General features: G+C 26.7%; 3 protein-coding genes across 3 annotated transcripts; all 3 read left to right on the forward strand.

The window, feature by feature from the left end:
- Window positions 1–12,766: 12,766 nt before the first annotated feature.
- LOC124941102 (probable F-box protein At3g61730) lies at window positions 12,767–14,219 on the forward strand. The gene is made up of 7 exons (XM_047481372.1): window positions 12,767–12,980; window positions 13,062–13,106; window positions 13,223–13,387; window positions 13,464–13,511; window positions 13,689–13,859; window positions 13,926–14,033; window positions 14,113–14,219. The coding sequence occupies exons 1-7, from the start codon at window positions 12,767–12,769 to the stop codon at window positions 14,193–14,195; spliced, it is 834 nt and encodes a 277-aa protein (XP_047337328.1). The 3' UTR covers window positions 14,196–14,219.
- A 4,666-nt stretch (window positions 14,220–18,885) lies between these two features.
- LOC124943880 (RING-H2 finger protein ATL22-like) lies at window positions 18,886–20,676 on the forward strand. Its single transcript, XM_047484336.1, has 2 exons — window positions 18,886–19,582; window positions 20,243–20,676. Exons 1-2 carry the CDS (start codon window positions 18,886–18,888, stop codon window positions 20,674–20,676), a joined length of 1,131 nt encoding a protein of 376 aa, XP_047340292.1.
- Window positions 20,677–22,842: 2,166 nt separating this feature from the next.
- Window positions 22,843–24,851, forward strand: LOC124943881 (RING-H2 finger protein ATL22-like). The gene is made up of 2 exons (XM_047484337.1): window positions 22,843–23,005; window positions 24,427–24,851. Exons 1-2 carry the CDS (start codon window positions 22,843–22,845, stop codon window positions 24,849–24,851), a joined length of 588 nt encoding a protein of 195 aa, XP_047340293.1.
- Window positions 24,852–26,136: the final 1,285 nt, after the last annotated feature.

The raw sequence follows: 26,136 nt of genomic DNA on the forward strand, positions 1-26,136 counted from the left end.
CCATACAAAACAAAATTTGAACCAAGAGGTTCAAAATGTGTCTTTATTGGATATCCCTCTAATCAAAAGGGATACAGAGTTTTTGATTTAAAAAAACAAGTGATTGTTGTTTCAAGAGATATTATTTTTCATGAAAACATTTTCCCCTATTTCAGAACTGAAAATACAACAGAAAAAATAAAAAATTCTTCTCATATATTTGATGAAACTTCTGAAATCTTGGAAGAATCAGAATCTGAAATAGAAAATGATGAAACAGATCAATCTGTTGAAAATATTGTTTTACCAAATGAAGATCCAGTTCTACAAAATACAGATTTTTCAGAAATACCGGTTATTACTGAAACTTCTGTTTTACAAGACGAGGAAAAAAGGGGCATAAGACAAAGAAATCCCCCTATTTGGTTAAATGATTATGTTGTGAATACTACTTCAAAATTATCTGAAAATGATAGAACATTATATACTCCTAATACTTATCCATATGTTTCTAAGTGTGATGATGATGAATATTTAGAATTTTTAGGAAATATTTCTATGGTTAAAGAACCACATTCATATAAAGAAGCTTCAAAATTATCTCACTGGAAACAAGCTATGGAAGAAGAGCTTTTTGCTCTAAAGAAAAATGAAACCTAGATTTTAACTCAACTTCCAAAAGGTAAAAAAGCAATCGGATGTCGATGGATTTACAAAACCAAATTAAATCCAAATGGTTCAGTTTCAAAATACAAAGCGCGTTTGGTTGCAAAGGGTTACAATCAAGTAGATGGGATTGATTTTCACAGCAGCTTCTCCCCGGTAGCCAAAACGGTAACAGTCAGATTATTTTTTGCTTTAACTGCTGCTTATAATTGGATTTTGCAGCAATTTGATGTTAACAATGCATTCCTTCATGGTGACATTGAAGAAGATGTATATATGATTCCACCTGAAGGTTATAAGGATGCATCTCCAAACCAGGTTTGTAAACTTAAAAGGAGTTTATATGGTCTAAAACAAGCATCTAGGCAATGGAATTTAGAATTGTCAAAATGTCTTATTGATTATGGTTTTCTACAATCTGTTCATGACAATTGCCTATTTACTTTACAGACTAATAAATCCTTTGTTGCATTATTGGTGTATGTAGATGATATCTTAATTTTGGAAATGATTTAGACAAAATTAATCTGATAAAACAATATCTTAATAGGAAATTTTCTATTAAAGACTTGGGCAATGCAAAATATTTTTTAGGACTGGAAATACATAGGAAAAAGTCTGGGATATATGTTAATCAACGAAAGTATATTTTAGATATTATGGCTGATACAGGTTTAACTGGTTGTAAACCAGCTACAGTCCCAATGATTAAAGGTGTGAAATTAAACTGCAAATCTAGTTCTATTTTGACTGAACCAGAAAAGTTTAGAAGGCTTGTCGGGAGATTAATATATTTAAATTTTACACGACCCGACATTGCCTTTAGCGTTCAACAGCTAAGCCAATTCATGCATGAACCACTGCAAATACATTGGGAAGCAGCCCTTCAAGTAGTGAGATACCTGAAGGGGACACCTTCTTTGGGATTATTTTATCCTAGTAATTCTAACAAGTTACTTGAGAGTTTTTCAGATGCAGATTGGGCGACATGCACAGATAGTCGACGATCACTTACAGGATACTGTATAAAATATGGTGATGCATTAATCTCATGGAAAACGAAAAAAACAAAACACAGTTTCTAGATCTTCAGCAGAGGCAGAATATCGTAGCATGGCAACCACTGTTTGCGAACTTAAGTGGATTTCTTTTTTACTCAAAGACTTGCAGATTCCAGTACAACTACCAATTCCATTACGCTGTGACAATCAAGCAGCGATTCATATTGCCGAAAACCCAGTCTTTCACGAACGAACCAAGCACTTGGATATAGATTGTCATCTCGTTCGAGACCAATTTAAACAAGGGTTCGTTCTTCCACAACACGTGTACTCAAAAGTCCAACAAGCAGATATTTTTACAAAACCGTTGGAGCATACCGCATTCTATTCACTTAGAGACAAGATGAATCTAAGAGATCTTCATCTTGAGGAGGGGATCTTAGATTAATTAATATTGTTTTATTATAGTAGGACCAATTTGTAAACATTATTAAAGTTTAAGGACTATATTTCTTTTATATCAAATATAGATAGCAGAGAGATAGCGGTGATTGAGGCTATCACTTTTCATTTTGTAACTTCTGTTTTCTCAAATCCCTAATTTGCTCCCTCAAATTCACATAATGTGTCAAGACAACATGGGTTCCAAGGTTACTAGAAAAAATTAGTTTAATCGAGTTTTTCTTCGAATTTCGTAACCTTGTAACGGTAAAAAAGAAATTGTTCTTATTTTTTATTTAAATGTTATAATAATTTGTACGAGGTCTTTGTTAATAAATATAAACTTTTTTTGAGGGTCCTCGAAAGGATGGGCTTAGTCTACTACTAGAAAATCCATAATAACAACTCATTTTACATACTTATATTGATAAAGTAACAAATTTATATAATTTATTTGATTCTATTAAAGAAAATTATAACATTCTAAAGATTAAAATATCTCAAACTTATTAAGACAATTTAAATGGGATAAGATTTGTACTAGAATTTTAAATTTTTAAAAAAAAGAATTAAATATCATAAAGGCGTAAAAAACTTTATTGTAAAATTATCTGTTTTTCTTATAAGAAATTAATTCTCATTAAATTTAAATAAAAATTACATATGAAAAATTAATTAGTAAATAATATAATATAACATCTTGAAATTAAAATCAATAATGGATAATTTAGATATTAAATTGTATAAATAATTTAAAAATAAAACTCCCATTAAAATTGATGAATTGATTATGCGATTTGTTGATGATTCATTCAAAAACGTACTCATTTGAGTTCTTAAACGATGACTGTTGTAGTAGAGTAAGCCGAACGAACCACTGAAACGGTTTCAAAAGAATCTCCACCAAAATTTTTGAGCGTCAGTTAAAATTATCATTAATCGAAGGTTAAAAATGGATTATCTACATATATGGCCAAAATAATGAAAAATTTACACAAATCGTGGGAGGATACATGTAAGTGGTCATCCATATAAAAAATGAAATTGAGTAATTTTTTATTGAAAAAAAAAGAAAAATAACTTCAGATCTTATTATTTCATCTCCTTTACTGCTAAAAAATGGACGAACACGGACTTAAGAAAATGATCACCAACACAATCGGAAGGTATTAGCAGCAAATGACTCACCAAACAAAATCTAAGACAAAAAACGGATACAGCTAAACAGAATGTCGGACTGAACTAAACGCAAAATAAACTCAAATTTGAGTAATGGAAAGAAAAACAATGCATCCTCCGATATTAAACAAGTCATCGAAGATGCCAATAAATTTGATCAATTAATTTCTCTAAAGTTTATTTTTTTAGAGAGATAAACAATGAATAACACTTAACATTTAGATATTAAAAAACACTCTTGTCACTTGAACTAACTTTATGTCATCTTTAACACAAAAAAAACTCATTTTAAAAATTAAAATGTAGTAACTATAACATTAAATAATAATTCATCTCCAATCAAAAATTCTTATTCTCAAAGTTATAAAAATATTTTTTTTCACACCAACTTTTTTTACTTTTTTAATACTACCTATATATTTATCAACTTTATAAATACAACTCCAACATTTAAAAGAAAAAATTAAACATCATAAAATAAAATTAGTTTTTGTTATTTTTTAGATTTTTTTTTATTAATGTTGTTCATTATTGTAAATTTATGATAGGTAAAAAAATATTAATAAAAATATAGAGAATAACAAAAAAAACATTAAACATATAAAAGTATAAAAAATATAAATATATAAAATTAACCTATATTAATAGACAATTACAATCAAATATTTAAAGCCAAATTTGGATGAATTAACTATTATAAACTCCAAACAGATAAAAAAATAACAAAATTTTTAAATAAATTCAAAATTAAGTTTATAAAACATAAGGAGAAATTACTTTTTAAGATATCAAATAACAATTAAACAATAAGCTAAACAAACTCATTCCAAATATATATATATAATAATGCTTAATTTTGAAAGTGTCCAAATTACCGGATCGATAACTGTGGTTAATTTGGATATATATGTGAGAGTAAATGGATATTTGGGTCGGATTATGGGTTGACCCGCCCATAAACATAAAACGGTTAAAAATAAAATTAAAAATGTTATAGGTATGGTTCGAACTCGCAACCTAACAAAAACAAGTACAACTATTTAACCAACTAGACTAATAACATTTTATATTTTAAATTAAACACCAAATTTGATGAACGCGGAATGTTATAACAATATATTTTTATCCGTGTGCATCGCACGGGGATCTTCCTAGTCTTTAATAATTAGGCTTATAATCAATAGTAAAATGTAACTCCTTAATATGCTATTAATTTAGTTTTAATACAAATAAATAAAATCAAACCTAACATAAAACTTGAGAAGTTATTAGAATTTTAGTTATTGAGATAAAATTAAGTTTTAATTTCAAAATTCAACAATTATATCACCATCAAATTAATCTATTTATCTATTGAAATATTAAAATTATTTTTATTTTTTTAATACAAATTAATTATTTAATAAAAAATATAGAGATAAAAAGTAATTTATTAAAAAATAATTAAAAAAACCTGTTTTTTTTATAATTTTAATAAAAAAACAAACAAAACCCAAAAATCCATTTCTCAATGAAGCATGATGTTTTTTGGAATTATTTTAAACAATGTTTGATAAAAAAAATTAGGTTATTAGAATTTATAATTAGTTTATTTATTAAAATATTTTTTATTTAAAATTTAATAAAAATAAAATAAAAGTATTTTATTAAATAAAATGAGTGATTTAATATTTAAAATAATACTGAAAAAAAAAACAAAAAAAAATTAAAATATCTCAATTTATATCTTTTCAAACATTAAAACACTATTAGTTAACAAATTATTAAAATTCAATTACTTTATTTTTATAAAATTTAAATTAAAAAAAAAACATTAAAACCCAAGTTCATACCAAAAAAAAGTTAAAAAAAACATTAAAACCCTCAAATATCCAACATCAAACAAACTTAATAAAATTCTTTTAAGTTTAAATACAAGAAAAAACATTAAACCCAATATCATACAAATAATTTTTTTTCATCTAAAAAAATTATTTTCAAAAACCCATTACTACAACTGTCAAATAACATCAAACACTCTCAATAAAATTCTAATAAGTTTAAATACAAAAAAACAAAAAACATTAAAACCCAACCTCATACAAATAATTTTTTTTCATCCAACATATTTATTTTTCAAACCCCAAAAAAAACCAACATCAAACATTAAACATGAAACATTAATAAAATTTTAAATACAAAAACCATTAAAACCCAATATAACCCAGCTACCATACATAATATTTGTTTTTTCAAAACCCACTAAAACCCTCAAATAATCAAAAATCAAAAATCAAACTCTCATAATAAAATTCTAATAAATTCAATACTATCTAAGATGAGAATTCAATTCTCATAAACTAAATCAGACAAACCCAAAAATCACTCAAATCACCAATTTCAAAATACAAATCTACTAACAGGGGGATCAGCAAAGAAGATGTGATCAATACAAGAAGAACAATAGCAAACAAAAGATGAGAATTCAAATATTGGGAGAAATCTAAGTCAACATTCAATACTAGAATGAAACCCATCGCCTTTTCTTTATTTCATCCCATTTCCATGGCCAAGATAGATCTATATCTAGTTTTCAACCATGGTTTTTGATTTTCTTTAGAAGAGGTTGCGAATGTCAAATTGCCATAACTATAGACAATAACAGGGGCCCTCTTCTTCTTATCATTCTCCCATCTTTTGTTTACCATTTTCTTCATGCTCATACCTTTTACTATTTATACATCATTTCCCATTTCTTCAATTCATAAAACATAAAGAAATATTAAGAAAAGTAGAAATGAACCAGACAGATCTGGTTTATAGACTAGAGAGAGAGAGGAGATAAGATTTGCCGTTTGATATCTACAATTCTATACTAGATGTGAAAATGAAACCCTAATTTGAAATAACCAAATTTGATGGGCTTTATTAGACAATTACTATTTAGAATTCGGCCCATTATATTATTATTTTTAAGCTCGGAAGATTTTTTATTTTTTTTTTAATTTTAAATATATGAAGCTAAATGACATCTCTACCCCGTAATTTTGGTCTTTTAAGAGTGATATTTAAAATTAATCTAAAAATTATTAAAATACAAATCAGATTTAAAAAAATAATAGTTACAAACTTAATAACATTAATTCATTTATTTAAATAAAAATTACTTTTTATTTATAATAATAAATAATTTTTTCAATAAAATTAATGAAAGAATAAAATATTAAATTAGTTAAATTATATTCTTTATCACGTGCATTAACTATAATATTAAACTATTTTTTATTTTATTAATATATATTAATATTTTAAAAGTTTTTTATCAAAATAAATTTTCACCTTTTCAAAATTATTATAATTATTACATTTTAAATAATTAAAAAATTTTAAAAATTTTAATCCAAACAAGTCATAGTTAACTTCATTTAATATTGTATAAATTCATATTTTAAATATAAAAAATTCCATATGCAATAAGAAGGAGGGTTGTCAAGAATAGGGCTGCAAATGAGCCGAGTCGAGTTCGAACCAGCTTGAGCTCGAGCTCGACTCGATTTAGTATTTATTAGCTCGACTCGAACTCGAGCTCGAACGAGTTTATAAATTTGAGTTCGAACTCGAGCTCGACTATTAACCTACAAGCTCGGCTCGACTCGAAAAGTTTGAACTAAAATTAAATTTTCAAACTCAAGCTCGAGCTCGAGCTCAAACCTAAACCCAAACCCAAACCCAAACTCAAACCCAAACCCAAACCCAAACCCAAACCCAAACTCAAACCCAAATTTATTTTCAAAATAAAAATATCAAACTTTCATACATATTCAACATTTAAAACATTATATTTCAAAATAAAATATTAAACAATCATAAATATTAAAAAATGATAGTCCAAAGTCTAAACTTTAAAAACATCAAACAAACATTACTAATCAAAATTCTAAAACATAAAATTTCAAAATTAAAGTACAAAATAATATAAATTGTTTGAACAATCAATATATTAATCTTTTTTAAGTTTGTTCTTCAAACATAAAACTTACCTACCGTCAATAATATGAAATGTTTAAGTTTAAAAATAATTAACATAAAAATACATGTTAAAAAATATCTAAAATTTAACTTATATATTAAGGAGTAGATACTGCCAAAAAAAAAATATTTATAAACTTATTTATAGCTAAAATCTACTAATTATATATATATATATATATATATATATATATATATATATATATATATATATATATATATATATATATATATATATATATATATATATATATTATAATATACTATTAATCTTATAAATTCATTTTTCAACATATTATATATAATATATATACTATAATTTTTTTATCCCTTCATATAATATATAAAATATATACTAACATTTTTAAAAAATTTATTATATATAATGTATTAACATTTTTTTTATCTCTTTCAATATTGTATATAATATATTAACAATTTTTATATAATATTATATAATATTATATACTAATTATTATATCTTTATTTACACATTTTTTCTATCATTAATCCAACCATAATATAAATTGAAAATCATTTTATATAAACCCTTATATAAATTAAAAATTATTATATATAATAACGTTTCTATATTTATCCAACCTCTAATATAATTTCATGCTTTTATATATATATATATATATATATATATATATATATATATATATATATATATATATATATATATATATAATATTAATGTTTTTCTATATTCATCTTATAAGCATAAGCATAAAGAAATCAAAGTTATTTGCAGTAGAAGTAAAAATAGATAGATTTTAATTACCTGTAAGCCTTGTGAATGAATGAGAGAAATATTGTAGATGAAAGATAATATGAAAAATGGAATCAACCTATTATCAATGAGTGAAAGAAATAGTAAGGACGAAAAAAGAAAAAGAAGATGAAATGGTGAAAAAAAATAAGAAGATAAGAAGAAGATGAAATGCTTGAAGAAGAAGATGAAATGACGATGATGAAGAAGAAAAATTGTGAAGACGGAAGAGAGAGAAGAAAAAAAAAGATGAAGAGTTATGTAGATTGAAATTAGGGTTTTTTTGCTTTAGATAATATAATATAATAATATGAATTAAGCCTATTATATGAGCTTTTGAAAAGAGAGGAGGAAAAAGAAAAAATATTGTTTTAAATTTTAATATTAAAAATAAATAAAAAATATATTATATTATCATGCTCGAAAAAGCTCGATAAGCCATCGAGCAAGCATTATATGAGCTCGAGTTCGGCTCGAATATCAAACGAGCCGGCTCGAGCTCGGCTCGAACTCGATTAAAGTCAAGCTCAAGTCGAGCTTTGACCGAGCGACTCGCGAGTAGCTCACGAGCGGCTTGACTCATTTGCAGCCCTAGTCAAGAATTGGGTGCCCAGGACAAACTTATTTTTTTATTTTGTTGTTATATTTTTTTATTAAATAAATATAATTTTTATTATTATTTTAATAAATTATGATAGTTTAATTAATTAAATATTTTATTAACACTAAAAATCATACTTTGTTGGTGTTATATTTTTTATTTTTTAATTTTGGTGCTATATTTTAAGAGGATGCCACCTAGTTATCCTACCCTAGCCTAGGCTTACTAGGCTTTGTCTTAAGCTTGTCTTCCGAATATGATTACGTGAAAGACAGTTTAAAATATACTTATAACATTTTTTATTTTATTTTTAACTATTTTAATTTTAAGATAGTTCAAAATATATATATACATTTTTAATTTTATTCTTAACCGTTTTAATTTTAGGGTTTCTAAGACAGTCACGACAAGAAGGAGATGAATGAACTTATCATTTTCGTTCTATTGAAAATGCAAATATCTCATATGGTTTAATTTTATTGGTCGCCTAAATTTTGGGTACAATTTTTTTTTAATCTAACTTAACAAGTATTTGTAATTTTTTTTAATTGAAGTATACATAAATTAGTGTTATTATTTGTAAACTAGTATGTAGCTCGTGCATTTACACTGAGTAATAATATAAAAATCGAGAAAAAAATTATAGTTAAAATGTGATAGAATTTTTAATTTACTCTCACATATAAATTCAAATTAACCACAACTATTGACCCGGCAATCCAAACACTATAAAAATTAACATTTTAAAAATTAAGCATAATTATATATATATATATATATATATATATATATATATATTTATAACTTATATTTTTAAAACTTTTCGAGTTCATCAAATTTGATGTTGAATTTAAAATATAAATTTTTATTAGTTTAGTTGGTTAAAATGTTTACTTGTTCTTATTTTTATTAAGTTGTAAGTTCGAAACCTACCTATAACATTTTTTATTTTATTTTTAACTTTAATATATATATATATATCCAAATTAACCATAGATTTTGACCCGATAACGGACATTTTAAAAATTAAGCATCATTTAATTTCGGGGATTTTTTTAATACCATCCCCGCCCCGTTCGATTTTTTTCGGTTTCGAGGAATCCTACGGGGCACCGTTAATAATTTTTATTTTAAAAAATAAATAAATATTATACAATAAAATTATATAAACTAATTTTTTAATATAATATATATTATAATATATTAAAATTTTATATTATTATAAAGAAATAATTTTAATACTCTTATAAAATATAATAAATAAATAAATATATTGATAATTTAATTATATTTATGGTATTCGGGGCAGAATCGGGGTGAAAACGGGGTGAAATCGTGGCGGGGTGAAATCGTGGCGGGGTGAAATCGTGGCGGGGTGGGGCGGGGGACACAAATACCATCCCCGTCCCATCCTCGTTCGATTTCGGAGAAAAATCGTCCCAAACAAGATAATTCAGTTCGATTTTCGCGGGGCAATTTTAAATTTCCATCTTTACTTGTCACAAAAATAAAAAAATAAAAAAATAAAAAATAAAAAATCACACCAAATAGAACAGTTGAGATCCTATAAAAAGGAAGTTTATTCCTAGAAGGAAGTTTTCTAATGCAAATAAATTTGAATCTAAAATAATTAATTAGTTATCTTTAAAATCTAAAACCAACAAGCAATCTCATTAATGTGATACATATCTTTTTGTATAAAGATCACCTTAAATAAACTTTACAGCTAAGTAATACCGGGTTGTTTTGGGTTTTTTAAAAACTTATCCAACATCAATTTTTTAATCAATTATTTCTCAACGATCACATCACTCATATTATTAACCAAAATACCCTTTATTTTAAATTATTATTTTTTATTTTATTAATATATATCAATACCCTTTAAGTCTTTTTATAAAAAAGAATCACATCTCCTCAAAATCATCACCTATTATTACTTTTTTTCCTCTCTAGGTTTTTATAAAAATCTCAATCCAAACAAGATCTAAAAGTTTTTTTTTCTTTTAAACTAAGATTTCTATATAACATTAAGTTATCTAAAAAAATCATAATATTTTGTTAGAAAATATCTTTCACAATATTTTTGAAGAGATGGTTGACTAATAAACAACTCATAACTAATTCAATTCATTCATATTAAGAAATGTTTATATTGTTTTTATCCAACTAGGTTCAAATTTTAAATTATATGAAGCTCCAATTTTAATAATTTTAATTATTTAAGGCATTTTCATAAATGAATAAACCCGTTTTTTTACTTTAACCTACCATTTTACTTTTCTTAATTGTTTTACCATATTTGTATTAACAAGATGTCAATTCCTTTTTCAAATTTTCTAATTACTCTTATACATTTACAAGGCTTTTAGCTTTCAAACTGTATTCGACAATTTTGAACGCGTATATCTCAAAAAAATACTTTATTAAATTACAAATACGTTCAAATTGATAGATCGTACATAAAATTATGTCGTTATTAAAAAAAAAAAAATACAAAGTCTATCTCAATTCAAATTTTCTCAAATATATTCTAATATTATACAATCTTTTAGTAACTTAAACAAACTTTGACAAATTAAAAGACATAAATCTTGGAAATAATACTCAATTAAAAAATATATAAAAACGTCTCTAAATATAATTTAATTTAAAAACATAACAAATAAATTAGAAAAACAAAAATTATACGTTAAGATAAGATAACTAAAATTTTGTTTATTTAAGAAAAGCTAAAAATAAAATAAAACATGACACACTTTAAAGTTTGAGTGAGTTAAGATGATTAAAATTTTGTTTGAAATTGATTATTTAAAACTACTTTCAAACCTATGTATTAAGTTATAAATTCTTCAATTTTTTTTCTCCATAAATCATAACAAATTACTCGAACTATACTATTTTAAATTAAAAAATTATTTATCAAGTTAATCCAAATAAAACACTTCTACATATTATATATATATATATATATATATATATATATATATATATATATATATATATATATATATATATATATATATATATATATATATATATATATATATTTCCAATGTTTTATTATGTAATTCTTTATTTAAATTAATCATAATTAATTCTTTATAATAAAAATAAATAAATAAATAAACGTATTGAAAAAAACTGAAAAGTTTTTGATTTGTAATATCTAATTTTTTCCCGCGCTTACTTAATTACTTACTATAAAAGCAACCAGCTTCTAACTGTAAGATGCTAGAATTCGAATTATTTGTTATTTTTGCTAATTCCAGAAACGAGAGCTGGAGATGGGGAAGCGAATTCGAAGAGCCAGGGCGATCTGTTGCCGCGCGTCTCCTCGCCTTTCATTTCTCACTCCTCACACCGCCTTCTCCTGGTTCTCTCTCTCTCTCTCTATCTCTCTTTTTTGTACAGAATCGATCCATCTATGAACTTGCTAAGTAGAATATTGAATTCTCGTTTGATCGATCTAACATACTCATGTATATGTTTCTCCGTTTGAATAATTAGCTCGATATTCGTATTCTGATAATGTTTTTGCAAATGATTTAGCTGATAGTTTGTTTAGCTAGATCTATGATTTCATCTGTTAATCAATCGGAGAAACATGAGCATATGATTCATCTGTGAATTGATAAGTTGAATATAGAATTCTCTTTTGATTGATCTAATATGCTCATGTAACTGTTTCTCCGATTGAATAATTAGCTCAATATTTATATTCTGATCATGTTTTAGCAAATGATTATTCTGATAGTTTGTTAAGCTAGATCTATGATTTCATCTGTTAATGAATTATCCAGATCTATGAATTCATCTGAATCGATATTTGTTTTTGAGATGGAATTCGTTTTCAATTATAACTGTATTTAGTTATTCGAATTTTCTCATTCCGATGCTTAACTGATCACCGTTTGTTTATATGATTTGCATATGAGATCAGAAATTCATCCAGAATCCAGATCTCAAGTATTGAATAATGAACAACGATTAGTACTAGTAGAAGATATTCAACTCACATTGAAGCGATTGTTTACAATAACTAGTTTGCTACAGTTTGTAACTGTTTCGTAAGTTGATTTTCTTGTGAATATATGCATGTGATGTGGTTCGATTATGATGGAAAAAAGGTTTGAAGAGGATATCTGGACTGAGATAGCGAAGTACATGGAAGCAAAATCTCTTGTTATGCTTGCTTCAACTTGTCAATGGTTTAACAAACTTATCAAGGATCAAAGCATATGGAAGTTTGCTTGCTTGAGAGATCTTCAAGTTCCACTTGTTGGAACTATCACTCATGACTGGCTCATGCTCTACGCCTCTGCTTTTGGTAATAATCAAACTCGTGTTCATTCTACACAGTTATCATGTACTGTTTTTCGTTTCTGAAATCCATAGATTTACTTTGTAGATGGAAGTCACTCCTACATATTCAGTCAGCAGGACAAACATATAGGTAATCTGATCTGATCCAATCCAATCCAGTCCAATTCGATTCGATCATTCTCTTCAATTTCAATCTATGTATGAATCTAGGATTGTGAATTTTGTTTACATTGCTTGATAAATCAGATTGGATGCGTATTGGAGCATTTGTCTTCGATTCAACTGAAGCATTATTAACAGATAAACTGATCCTTCCAGTAAACCCCTCAAAAGATAAGATTGCAGATCAAATGGTGCTTGAAAATGATGCTTTTGTTTTGAAGAACATTAAGACTGGAATCTGGATAGCTGGTACTAATTCTTATTCTTATCATCTATAAGCTTTTCATTCATACAAATTCTAACAAATTTTGTTTTTCGCTTTCAGATTTACAGCTTGTTCGTTGCCCGGTATGTGACGTCGACACATGTGATGGTAATCAAAATATTAAAATACCATTTCTCTTTATAAAAACTAACACGTTTTTCCATTACCATGAACCATCATAGCGTTCTTAGTGTGAATCAAACTTGCGATTTCTCGATTACAATCATTAAATCACTTAATTCATCAAAACCGAAGATGAAAACAGGGTTATTATTTGTTGTACAGGAACAATGCAGACATTGGATGCAAGGCACATAGAGCTGTTCTTAAATGAAGATTATCAGAATGGAAGTTGGGAGTATGAGATGATTGGGTCTAATGATATCAAGAAACATTCAAATGCAGCTTGTGGTGGAATTTTTGACATGAAACATATTACTGATCCTTCAAATGATGGTAATTTTTTAATTTTTTTTTACAAGGTAAAATTTGAATTACTTATTTACTTTCAACTGTATACAGTTATCTTTGATCTTAAAAAATGGACTGGATTATCAAAGGATTGGCAACCAAAAGCTAAGCTTACTCAACATGCAGCTGCAGTCAGTACAAATTTACAAGATAATGAAGGTAACTTATTTTTATAATATTCTAATATATGTAATTTGATAGTTTATATAATATATATAATTTTTTGTTTTTGTTTTAGGCATTCATGTAAAGTACCATGCCATGAGAGCAGGAGCTGAAGGAGAAGTGGTTTCGATTCGCATATCTCAGCAATTACTGTGAATGAATTTCTTCCCTTATCTCTTAGACCCAATTATTCAATATTCATATATAAACTCTGATTGAACTGCAGAAACCATTTATTCATTGTATTTCCTCTTTTATTCAATTAAACTGAAAGTATTATCTGCTGCATAATTGATGGCGCCTGATGGCATAATATATATATGTCTTCTTAACATATTATAAGAAGGTTTATTGTCCTTAATTAGTTACTCGATTAAGTTCAATATATCTCCTTTAATGAAACTTAGGTGAATAACTTTCTATTTATGCCAAAATAATGAATATTGAATTAGTAATTTATCGGGTTTATCTCATTTTGATGTTAATTATTCTCGTATTATAATATAATTTTGTTCTATCCACCAAAATATGGTGTCCTTTATTTTACTATTTATGGTAGGATCAGCCCTATATTTAAATTTTTTATTTTTTATTTAACTTGTTATATTTTACATTAGATTGAAACATTAATAATTTTGTATTATATTTAATCTAAATAATTTAGTTAGTTAAATGTTATATTAGTTTCAAGTTCAAACTTTGGTAAGATATATTTTTTAAAAATTTATTGTTTTGTTCAAAGGATCCTTAAGCGGCTGCATATCTTGCCATAAAAAAGATTTACAAAGATTGAACATAAGTAAGGTATTATGTGTTATTTTTTATTATATGTTTTTTAATACTATAATATTATATTATCTCATTTTTCCTTAAAAAATTAAAAAAATATATAAAAAAAAGTTTCTTAAAATAACAAAAGAATAAATTTTTGGCTGAAAAACAACAAAAATATTAGTAAAATAAAAAAGGTTTGAAAATGATTGAAACGTAGAATTTGGAAGATTTTGAATACCCAAACTTCTTGTTCTTGGTTGTCTCATCCTTAATCACAATACAATACACATAATAGGTGAGCCGGTTGAACAAGTTTTCTATGCACAAATTGACTATGAATTTAGTGTGATTTAAACTTAAACGTTGATATATTATTTTGGGATTTAAAAATTAAAAATAACTTTCATTTCATTGTGGAAACACCTGGATTTGTTTAATCAAATTAGGGCAACTGTCAAAATTTCAGGCCAAATCTAGGTTAGTTTCCTTGTACAGAATATCAACCATATAAAATACAACTCAATAAGGAAAGTAAATAGGAAATTGCTATGAAACATATGGATTAGTCACTGTTGAACATTTATTTTATCAAGATGGTCCTTCTAAAAAAATAGATTTTGTATTTTAGACTCTTAACTATTACAAATGTACAATCAGTCCATAACCTTTTATACTTTAATTACTTGTTTGCAATAAAATTATTTGGATATTTAATGATTTTGATTCATTAGTGTGGTATGGTCCTTGTGGGTATCATACCTTAATCATGATCCACAAAAGTAATTCAAAAATAATATTTTGCCACATATTATTTATTAAAGGGGTTTTTAATTTAATTTAAATATGAAAGTGAAGATATATTCAAAGGTTAGATATGGATATGGTTTACTAAATATTCTTAAATATAATTTTTGTTATTTTTTAATGAGATTGTAAACTATGACAAAAATTATAAAAACAAGTAGTTTTCAAATATGCGTGTTGTTTTATTCCAAAGTTTATTATTTAATTTATTGATTTTGGAGGGTAATATTGTCTTAAAACTCCTCTAAATTATTTATTATTTGTTTGTGATTTATTTTTGGGTTAGCTAGTATTAAATCAAAATGTTTTGAGTGAGATAAAAATTTGATTTATTTGGTAAAACCTTTATTACTTGAATTACTTAATTTATTGAATTAACTCTTCGGCATTATGTCAAACAGACTAGTGCATCGAGCCGATGCAAAGCGCCGAACTTGTCACGCCTACTAATAAAACAACTGAGCTTAATTAAGGCTAGACATGGTTTAACCTAAAACAAATTTATGTTGATTAAATACCGTATAACAAAATTATAAAAGTTTTCGGGTGTCGATATAAAATTTTGGAAATAATTCAAACACCACAATGATGTGAATTATGATGGTAACAAAATAGACAATATTCAAATGTCAAGTGAGCCAAAAATTAACATTGATTTTAGCTCTATATGTATCGACCCGGTTCATTTTTCGCCTTTTGTAGTAACGATGTTGTTGCTATTTCTTTTTAATTGTGTGTCAAAATTTGGATTGTAATGTTTTTTTTTGTCAGGGTTTAAACTGAAGATACTTTTGACCAGATTTGATGTTGAACTCTCATGAATATAATAAAAGAATTAAGTCTATTTTTACACAAGTTTATTGGCCAGTTGAGACTTCTCACATGAGTAAATAATTAACTTGTTCAAGTCATGGGAAAGGTTTACACATTACCCATGCTTATAAGTTTTGAAATGTTCATTGGTATCATCATTAATTGTTTATGTATTTGATGGCCTTATTCAATCTCTTCATCCCTTTGTTTGTTTTCAACATCACCATTCTCATTCTTCCAATTTATGCCCCAAATTCATGCAAATCTTCTAATTGCAGCAATGATAGTCTTCAAATAATATTCCCATCCATCTCGGAGAATGTTAATTAATAGGAAATTGCTATGAAACTTAGGACTGATAACTGTTGAACATTTATTTTATCAAGATCAGGGGTGAAGTCACGATGAAAAATTATCTGGGGCTGACTCATTTGTCCGATTTATTCACTTAATTTGCCCCATTTTTTTTTAATTTAGGTGGGGCGGAACCCACACTAACCAAGGGACGAATCTAGGTTTTTCACTGGACGGTAAGATTTTTGGTATTATACTATTACGTGTATTAATACGTGAACATATTAATCGAATTTTTCTACAAATACTCTTACTAAATAGATCTTCGGCCAACCCTTCCTAAAATAAAATAAATAAACGAAATTTTAAGAGTGATTAGAATACTCGATTTAAAAAATACAAAATTATACATGTTAAAGAAAAATTAAGTTAAGAAAACGTGAAAAATTAAATTAATTAAATTTTAAACAAGTGAAAACTAAATAAATAAAAAAATATAAAAATCTAATTTAGTGGATTTTCGCATATTTAGTAAGAATATAAAAAAATGGAGAAGATATTATAAAATATTAATGTAAACTGTTTTGAAAAAATAAATAATATATAATTTTTTTTTATGTATTATTATATAATAAAGAAACTAATATTATAATATTTTTATAAAATTAAGTGGAAGGACAAGGTTTGATCACCTACCTTCCCTTAATCAAATTAAATCCAAAGCCATTAAGACAAATTATTACATGTTTAAACTTAATATACATATATTTAAAACTTTACCTTCGACGCTAATCCAAGCATTTTTTTAATTTAGGTGAGGCTGGAGCCCACCCTAGCTCAAGCGTGGCTCCTCCCTAGATAAGATGATCCTTTTATAAAAATGATTTTGTATTTTAGCCTCTAACCATTACACATTTACAATTCAGTTCATAAACTTTTATACTTTAATTACTTGTTTGCCATAAAATTATTTGGATATTTAATGATTTTGATGTTAATTAGTGTGTTTATGGTACGATAACAATGAGATTCAAACGAGGGAATGTCTTTGCCTGCATCTTAGTCATTCTATTTGGGTAAATTTATTTACTACCATCATTATTCTGTTTGATTTCGAGATATTGTCTCGGAAGAATGTTATACCATATTCTCTAAAATAATAATAATAATAAAAATCTTTAATAAAATTATATAAATGATTTTTTAAATATTATATATTGTAAAATATAAAAAATTTAGATTATTATAAAGAAATAAACTTAAAACTATTATAAAATATAAAAAATAAATATATTAGTGATGTCAGATATTTAATTGTATTTATTAGTGTTCAGAGCATAATTATAATGAAAAAGACATAATCTTTTAAGATTTGATTGCCCAAATAAGACTTGTTTTAAACGATCTATGAAAACGCAAGAAAATAAGAACACAAGAAGATACAAATTTATAGTGGTTCATTCGAAAGAGTTACGTCCACTCAGTCTCCACCTGATTTCACCACGAAGAAAAAAAGTACAAAATTTTGTCTCACACTTTATCTCTATAAAATTATGTATTCATTTATAAAACCCTTAACCTACATAATTTTGGGTGAGACCCAAACTCAAACTCAAACGAAAACCCAATAAATTTTAATTAACTTCGGTAAAATTTATTATAAGTGTAGACTCCACGACTCAACAAAATCGGGGCGCGAAACACAAATATCATCCCCATCCCCATCCCCATCCCCATCCCCATCCCCGCCCCATTACCGATCAACTACCGGTCAAATCGAGAAAAACCTTAACAGGACATTTAGATAAAAAAAAATTGCGTATCAAATTATAATTGTTATCCCTAGTTTGTTCGCAATTATTTTTTTTCTAATTTATTTCTTAATTATTATATTAAAACCTATTTTCAAACAATAAAGGCACATGTTTGGGGTTGAATATAGAAAATTGACAAGTATTATTTAATGCCTTTTATATTTGTATCATGACAAGCTCAAGAGTATTAATATACCAAAATGTAATAAAATAATAAGTCTACCTTCTCAAATAAAAAAACAATCAACTTGATCAAGTCATGGGAAATGTTTACACATTACCCAATATTCTTATAACTTTTGAAATGTTTTATATCATCAATTGAATTTCTTATAATTATGTCTTTAATGGCCTTCTTGAATCTCTTCATCTATCTATTTGTGATCTTCATCACAATTCTCATCCTTCCTATTTATGCCCAAAAATCATGCAAATCTGCTTATTGCAGCAATGATAATAGTCTTCAAATAAGATTTCCATTCATACTAAAAGGTCAACAAGATGAAAGTTGTGGCTATCCCGGTTTCAATCTAACTTGCAGCAGCCAGGGATTAGCCGCAATCGACCTTCCATTCTCAGGTCGTTTCTTTATACGAAACATTTCCTACAATACACAAGTAATACAACTCTACGACCCCGACAATTGTCTCCCAAAAAGGCTCAATATTGGATTGAATCTTTCGGGTTCTCCCTTTATGGCCTACTCGTATAGAAACTATTCTTTATTCAGCTGCCCATTTGGATTCAACTCCTCTTTGTCCTATAGTACTATCTATTGCCTTAGAAATTCGACAAACACCGTTGTAGCTTTTGATGAGTACTATTCGATAATCTTTCGAATGGGAAATATTAATTGTACAGAAATGTATACTATTTCTGTTCCGTCATTGATATACAATTCTCATAGCGATGGGATTAATGATATGTCGCTAACATGGATTCAACCGCAATGTGCCTATTGTGAAATGCATGGTGGAAATTGTGTGCTTACTAGTGTTGGAAGCCAAGATGTTCAATGCTTATTTCCCAAACATTCAAAGACAGGTGAGTGGCTTATTATTTTCCAACCTTTTTAAGATAAAACTATGATTTAATTAGTGTTTGCCACTTTATGAGCAAAATTCTCAAACTTAAAAGTCAATTTTCAATGATTGAGATTATGCATCATTTGAAAATAATTTAAACCCATGATCATGTACCAAATTTTCATTAATAATGCTTTGATTTAAATGGGTAATGAATACGAGGAATTGCGATAATCTTGTTAGAAAATAAACCCTGGTAAATCATTATTTTTCAAATATATATTTATTATTGGATTCAGATACAAAAATTTAGTTTGTAGTTATTTGGATCTGATTATATGAAGAAACAAAATAAAAAGTTTGCAAATGGGGGCATATGTTCATTTTATGTGGTTGACTTTAGCAAATGATATTATTTTTAGGTTTTTGGCTTTAAAAATGTATAACAAGATGAGATTTGACTTAAGCCTGGTAAACTTAAATAAATTTAGGGTTTATTGATACCAAGTTATTTCAGAATTGTTAAAAGAATAAAAATGAAAATGTTTGATGCATTGTCTTTATTATACTATGCTGAATGAATCCAATATTGTTTCAAAACAAAAGTAAAAGTTGATGAAATTATGATTTTTTAAAATAAGCTCTTGAATAACATAATAACATTTTGTTTTTTTGATAGGTTCGCGCATATTGGGGATTATGTTGATTGCAACTATCATTCCAACAACTGGATGGTTTTTGTGTGTAATTTTTCTCAAGTGCAATATGATTAGAAACTCACAAGACAATAACAATTCCATACATATTATAAGCATAGGCTCACTCACATCGTCTCCACAACCGTCTATACCAACCGTAGGAGGTTTAGACGATTCCATCATTCAATCCTATCCAATTGTCATAATCGGTGAAAACAACCTCAGCCCGGGACTCAACAACAAGACTTGCCCAATTTGTTTGTCTGAGTTTCTCACCAAAGACACGGTTCGATTCATACCTGAATGCACACATTGTTTTCATTCTAATTGCATTGATGAATGGCTTCGCCTCAACCGATCATGCCCGGTTTGTAGGAGTTCACCAACCTATGTTGATTCCACCTCTTTTGTCTAATGGGAAGAAATAACAAGAAAAACAAAGAACACAAGGCACCAATTGTAAAAAAAAAAAACAAATTAGCAAAGGACATCTCGATAACTTGTTTGGTTTAAGTATTGTTTAATGTACAAAGTGTTTTGGAAGGTATGAATATTTGATTAGTTAATTAGATCATAATCAAGATTGTTTTCATATATGTCAATTGGCATTATGACTGTTTTTGATGTAATTTCCTTTTTTATGTTGATAATTACCTACAATAATATATAAAAAATCTGATCATGATGGAAATAAAATATATGTACAAAATAAAAATATATACACTATAATTTGTATCATACTATAACTTGAATAATGATTAAAAAATAATTTTCATTTAGCAATGGTATTATCAATTATGTCGCATGTTATTATTTACCTCTAGGCCAATTAAATGAAAGAATGTAATTAGTATTGTAAGCCCACAGTAGAAGAATAAAAGTATTTGTTTGAAATTGGGCTTACATGATAAAACAATTATCTGTTTCAGAACTAATATCATAATAAAAAACAATTAACTAACTTAAATTATTATTATTTTTTTGTTGTTAATTTTAATATTAACATATTATATTTATGTAATATTTCTTAAAAAAATGTTTAAAATAATAATTTTCAAATAGAATAGTTGCTAGATGGTTGGGAAAGAAGTGACCAAAATTATCATGATAAAAAACAAATTAAACATAGTCAAAAACAACATGGTTTAACTTGTAAGGAATATCAACATAGAAATTGGGGAGGAAAATTAAGGGAGAGAATGACGTTATTGGATACGAACAAATGAAATGTCTTCGAGAAGAATCAAATCGGAAAGAGAAAAGAATTAATGATTTAGAGGACTTACTTCTTATATCTTTCCATGTCTATGGAGAAGTCCGACTTCGAAGCCATTCTCTTATTCTTTTTCCTGACGCAGCTTGACCATCTTGAACTTGAACTAGAGACTCCAAAGGTTGGGCTGTGCCTCCCCTACGCTTTTGCTAGAAAAAGGAAAAAAATATAAGGAGAGAGTAATAGAAAATTTTTATTATTTTTTTAACTAATCGGATTACGCCACGTCATTCCTTCACCCATTCTCTCTTCCAAATTTCTACCAATTTCTCGTAAAAAAATACAGGGGATAAAGAAATTTCTACCAATTTCTCGTAAAAAAATACAGGGGATAAAGAAAGTTTTATTTATTTATTTTTATTATTTGTAGTGTAGGATGTTAGTATAACACCAAAACACCGTAACTTTTATTTAAAAAGAAACGGTTTTGAAACACACTTTTCTTTATTTTTTAAATATTGTTTTTATAAATGGTTCCTGTATAATGAATCATTTAATAACAACACAAATATTTAATAAGAAACAAAATAAAAAAAATCACAAAATCACAAAAGCATGAAAATAAGAAAATAATACAAACAAGTTGTCAAGCGATTGAATCCCAAAAAAATCTTGGATCTATTTTGGCATATTCCAACAGTTTAAGGGTTCATTAATGTGTTTTTTATTTGTATTTTGACAAGCTCAAACAAAGAATCAAGTTTAATTTATTACACAATTTACTTGATCAAGTCATGGGAAAGGTTTACACATTATTACCCCATTCTTATAATAAATAAGTTTGAAACCAATTGTTTCTTACAACTTAATTGAATGGCCCTCTTGAATCTCTTCATATGTCTTTTTCTCTTCATCACCATTACCCTTCCAATTTATGCTCAAAAACCTTGCAAACCTTCTAATTGTAGCATTAGTGGTCCTCAAATCAAATTCCCATTCTTACTAAAAGATCGACAAGAGGAAAGTTGTGGCTATCCCGGTTTCAATCTAACTTGCAGCAGCCAAGGAAAAGTCGCATTAGACCTTCCATTCTCGGGTCGTTTCTTTATACGAAAAATCAACTACAAGACACAAATAATAAAATTATACGACCCTGACAATTGTCTCCCGGGTCGGATCATGGGATTGAATCTTTCGGGCTCTCCTTTTACGGGTTACCTACAAAAAAACTGTTCTTTCTTTAGCTGTCCGAGTAACTTCACTTCTTATAAAAATTATACCGTAGATTGCCTAAGAAATTCGACAAACAATGTCATTTTTGTTAATAATCATTTTGTTACCAGCTACATGAGACAAAGTTGTGTGGAAATGGCTACGGTTTCTGTTCCATTTGCGGAAAACAACTATGATTTTAACTATTTAACGCTAACATGGGATCGACCTCAATGTGGGTCTTGTGAAAGAACTGACGGCGTTTGCGTGCTTAAGAAGGTTGGAAGCCAAGATGTCGATTGCTTGTATCCAAGAAAAGGTCAGTTACATATTGTCTAGATATATACAAATTATTTTAGCAAGTTCATTTCGTTTATAGAAAATATCATTAGTTAACCGTGACAAAACAAAGAAAAATAAAAGAATAAAAAAGAAATGCCACACAAAAACAAAATTTGTCAAAGTTCTATAGAGCTATAGAACTAATGACATAGGGTAAATTGCAATTTAAATTTTAGTGAATTAATCAAAATATTTCAATTTAACTTTGACAAATTATTATGGATATGTTTTAGGGTTTTGGAGTTAAATATATAACAATTTGAGATTTGACTTAAGCAGGGTAAACTTAACCTATTGAGTTTTTTTGGCTGAAGTTATTTGGAAATAATTTAATTATTTAATAATAATTATATTTAATAAGAAAATAGATTATTTAGAAATAATGATTAAAATATTATTAGTATTTAATATCTTAAAATATCATAAGAAATGAAAACAATATAATTAAGATTAATTATGAGATTGATTATCACTATTTAAAATAATTATAATAATAATTTAATGGAAAAATAATAGGTTGATAAGATTGATTAGATGTAGCTAATGTAACTTAACAAGTTTAAACCCTTTTAAAAAATAATTAAATTAAGTCTTTAGGTTTTGTTTGTTGATTTGTTTCTTTTAAATCCTTACCTAATCAAACATAGGTTAATTTGGAGGAAAATTAATAATGTTATATATATATATATAACAAAGTGTTTTTACTTATTAGTGAAAAAACAAACCTGAAAAAGCATATGGAATAATAAGGTTATAAATATATAATGAAATAATATTTTTATTAAATAAATAGAGAATAATTTAGATTATTAATATAGAAAAAAATGTGAATTATATGAGATTAATTTTAAATAACCCAAAACTCTTATATTCTTGACAAAGAATAGTTGTAGCTTTGTAAATTTGTTTGATGTAGGGTTATATCTTTGAGTAAAACAGTTTTTTTTTTTTGGAAAAATGATTTAGCACAATTTATTAATATTCTATAGGTAGAAAATGTTTGATTGAGCAAAATAAACCTTTCATTCTAATTTTAACATGAATCATGATACTGATTTTTAGGTATTTTTAATTAAAAAGGTTAATGTCAACCTCTACAATCATATGCCCTAACTACGTTTTAAAGTTTAAGTTTTTTGTAATTATAAATATTCGAAAGGTGGACTTTATATCTTAAATTAAGTTACCTTAATGAGTTTAGGAAAAAAAAATTATCTTAGAAAAAATGACTAAATATTTGTAGTTTTAAAATACTATAAAATAAAGTTCAGTTATGTTTGAAGTAATTTGAATGATGAGATTTAGAAAGTAACAATATTCGTACATTGGTTTATTTGAAAAAATACTAATAATCGATTTCAAACAATCTAACATAGCATCAACATTTTTTTGGGACAGTTTTGAAGGCAGTGCTGTTTATTTTGCTGTCAATTGTAATTCCAACTAGTGTAATTATGTCATGTTGTTGTCTGGCCATAAATTGCGGGAAAGAAAACCCGCAAGAGCTTAACTATAATTACAGACATATAACGTTGGGTTCATTCACAACGCCTCCACAATCCTCTACAACAACCACCGGAGAAGGCTTAGACGAATCAACCATTCAATCATATCCCAAAGTCATAGTCGGAGAAAGCAATCTCACCTCAAGACTTAACAACAAGACATGTCCTATTTGTTTGTCTGAGTTTCTCGCAAAAGAAACAGTCCGGTTCATTCCTAATTGCACACATTGTTTTCATTCTGATTGCATTGATGAATGGCTTCGCCTCAACCATTCATGTCCTGTTTGTCGGATTTCACTAACCCGTGTTAATATCTAATGGGAGTGAATAACAAGAAAATCAAAAACATACTAAGACTCGCACAAACAAAAAAATTGTAGTAAAGGATACATTTAGATAACTTGTTTAATGTTTGTAGCTTCCCACATGAATTCAATATTGTCTTGTTAATATGTATACAGCACTTGTTCATTTGTAAACACAATTCTTATCATACATCTCGTCTATATATCCCGATCATAATTTAGAAACCAAAGTGTTACGAAGAAGCTATATATCCACAATGAATAATACTTACTATAATTTGGAACATGATTCAAAATTTGATTTATATATCAAATGAAATAATACAAAAATACTATAATGATCTAAAATTAGCTTCTATAATATGACAAAAGAAATCACTTCCAATTTAAATTTGGGTGTTTTTTAAATGAGATAATGATTATATATATATATATATATATAAAATTACATCTCTATTAATCTCTAAATGACAAGAGTGTTTTAGTAAATTGTAGAACAATGATTCGAGGTTGATTCCATTGATGCATTGTTGGTATTTCTTCTCATACTAAGGATGCTTCAATTTGTGGAAATTTGTATTAATAAAGATGTGAGATGACGAGGACCAACGAAAAATATTAATAAAATAAAAAAAGTTTAGAAAACGATTGAAGGATAGAATTTGAAAGATTTTGAAAGTCCAAACTTCCTATAATTGGCGGTTGTGGTCTCATCCAATTTAAGCGCATAACCTGTGTCGGTTGAACAAATCTATATACATAAATTATCTCGGGTTTTAAAAATTACAAACATTTTTCGTTAAAACTTTAGGCCAATTCTCCAGTCGTTTCCTTGTACTGAATATCAAGCATATAAACAACTCAATAAGAACAATTAACAGGAAATTGCTATGTAATATATGACTGGTCACTATTTGAACATTTATTTTTTTCAAGATGGTCCTTTTAAAAAATTAGATTTTATATTAGCCTTTAACCATCACAAATGTACAATTCAGTTTATATATAAACTTTTATGCTAGCTTAAATTATTTGGATATTTAATGATTTTGACTTCTTAGTGTTTTATTGTCCATATGGTAATTGTGTGTTTTTTCTTCTTCTAAATTTTATTGTAATTTTTAATTATTATATTAAAACATATTTCCAAATAATAGTTATAAGAATTTGTAGATTAGTACTGTAAGCCCCAAATAGAAGAATAAAAGTAATTGTCTAAAATTGGGAGAAAAAAAATTATATGTTACAGAACTAATATCATAAAAAAAACAATTAACAAACTTAAATTATTATTATTA

Source organism: Impatiens glandulifera, chromosome 6, assembly GCF_907164915.1.
Source record: "Impatiens glandulifera chromosome 6, dImpGla2.1, whole genome shotgun sequence".
Taxonomy (NCBI): Eukaryota; Viridiplantae; Streptophyta; class Magnoliopsida; order Ericales; family Balsaminaceae; genus Impatiens; species Impatiens glandulifera.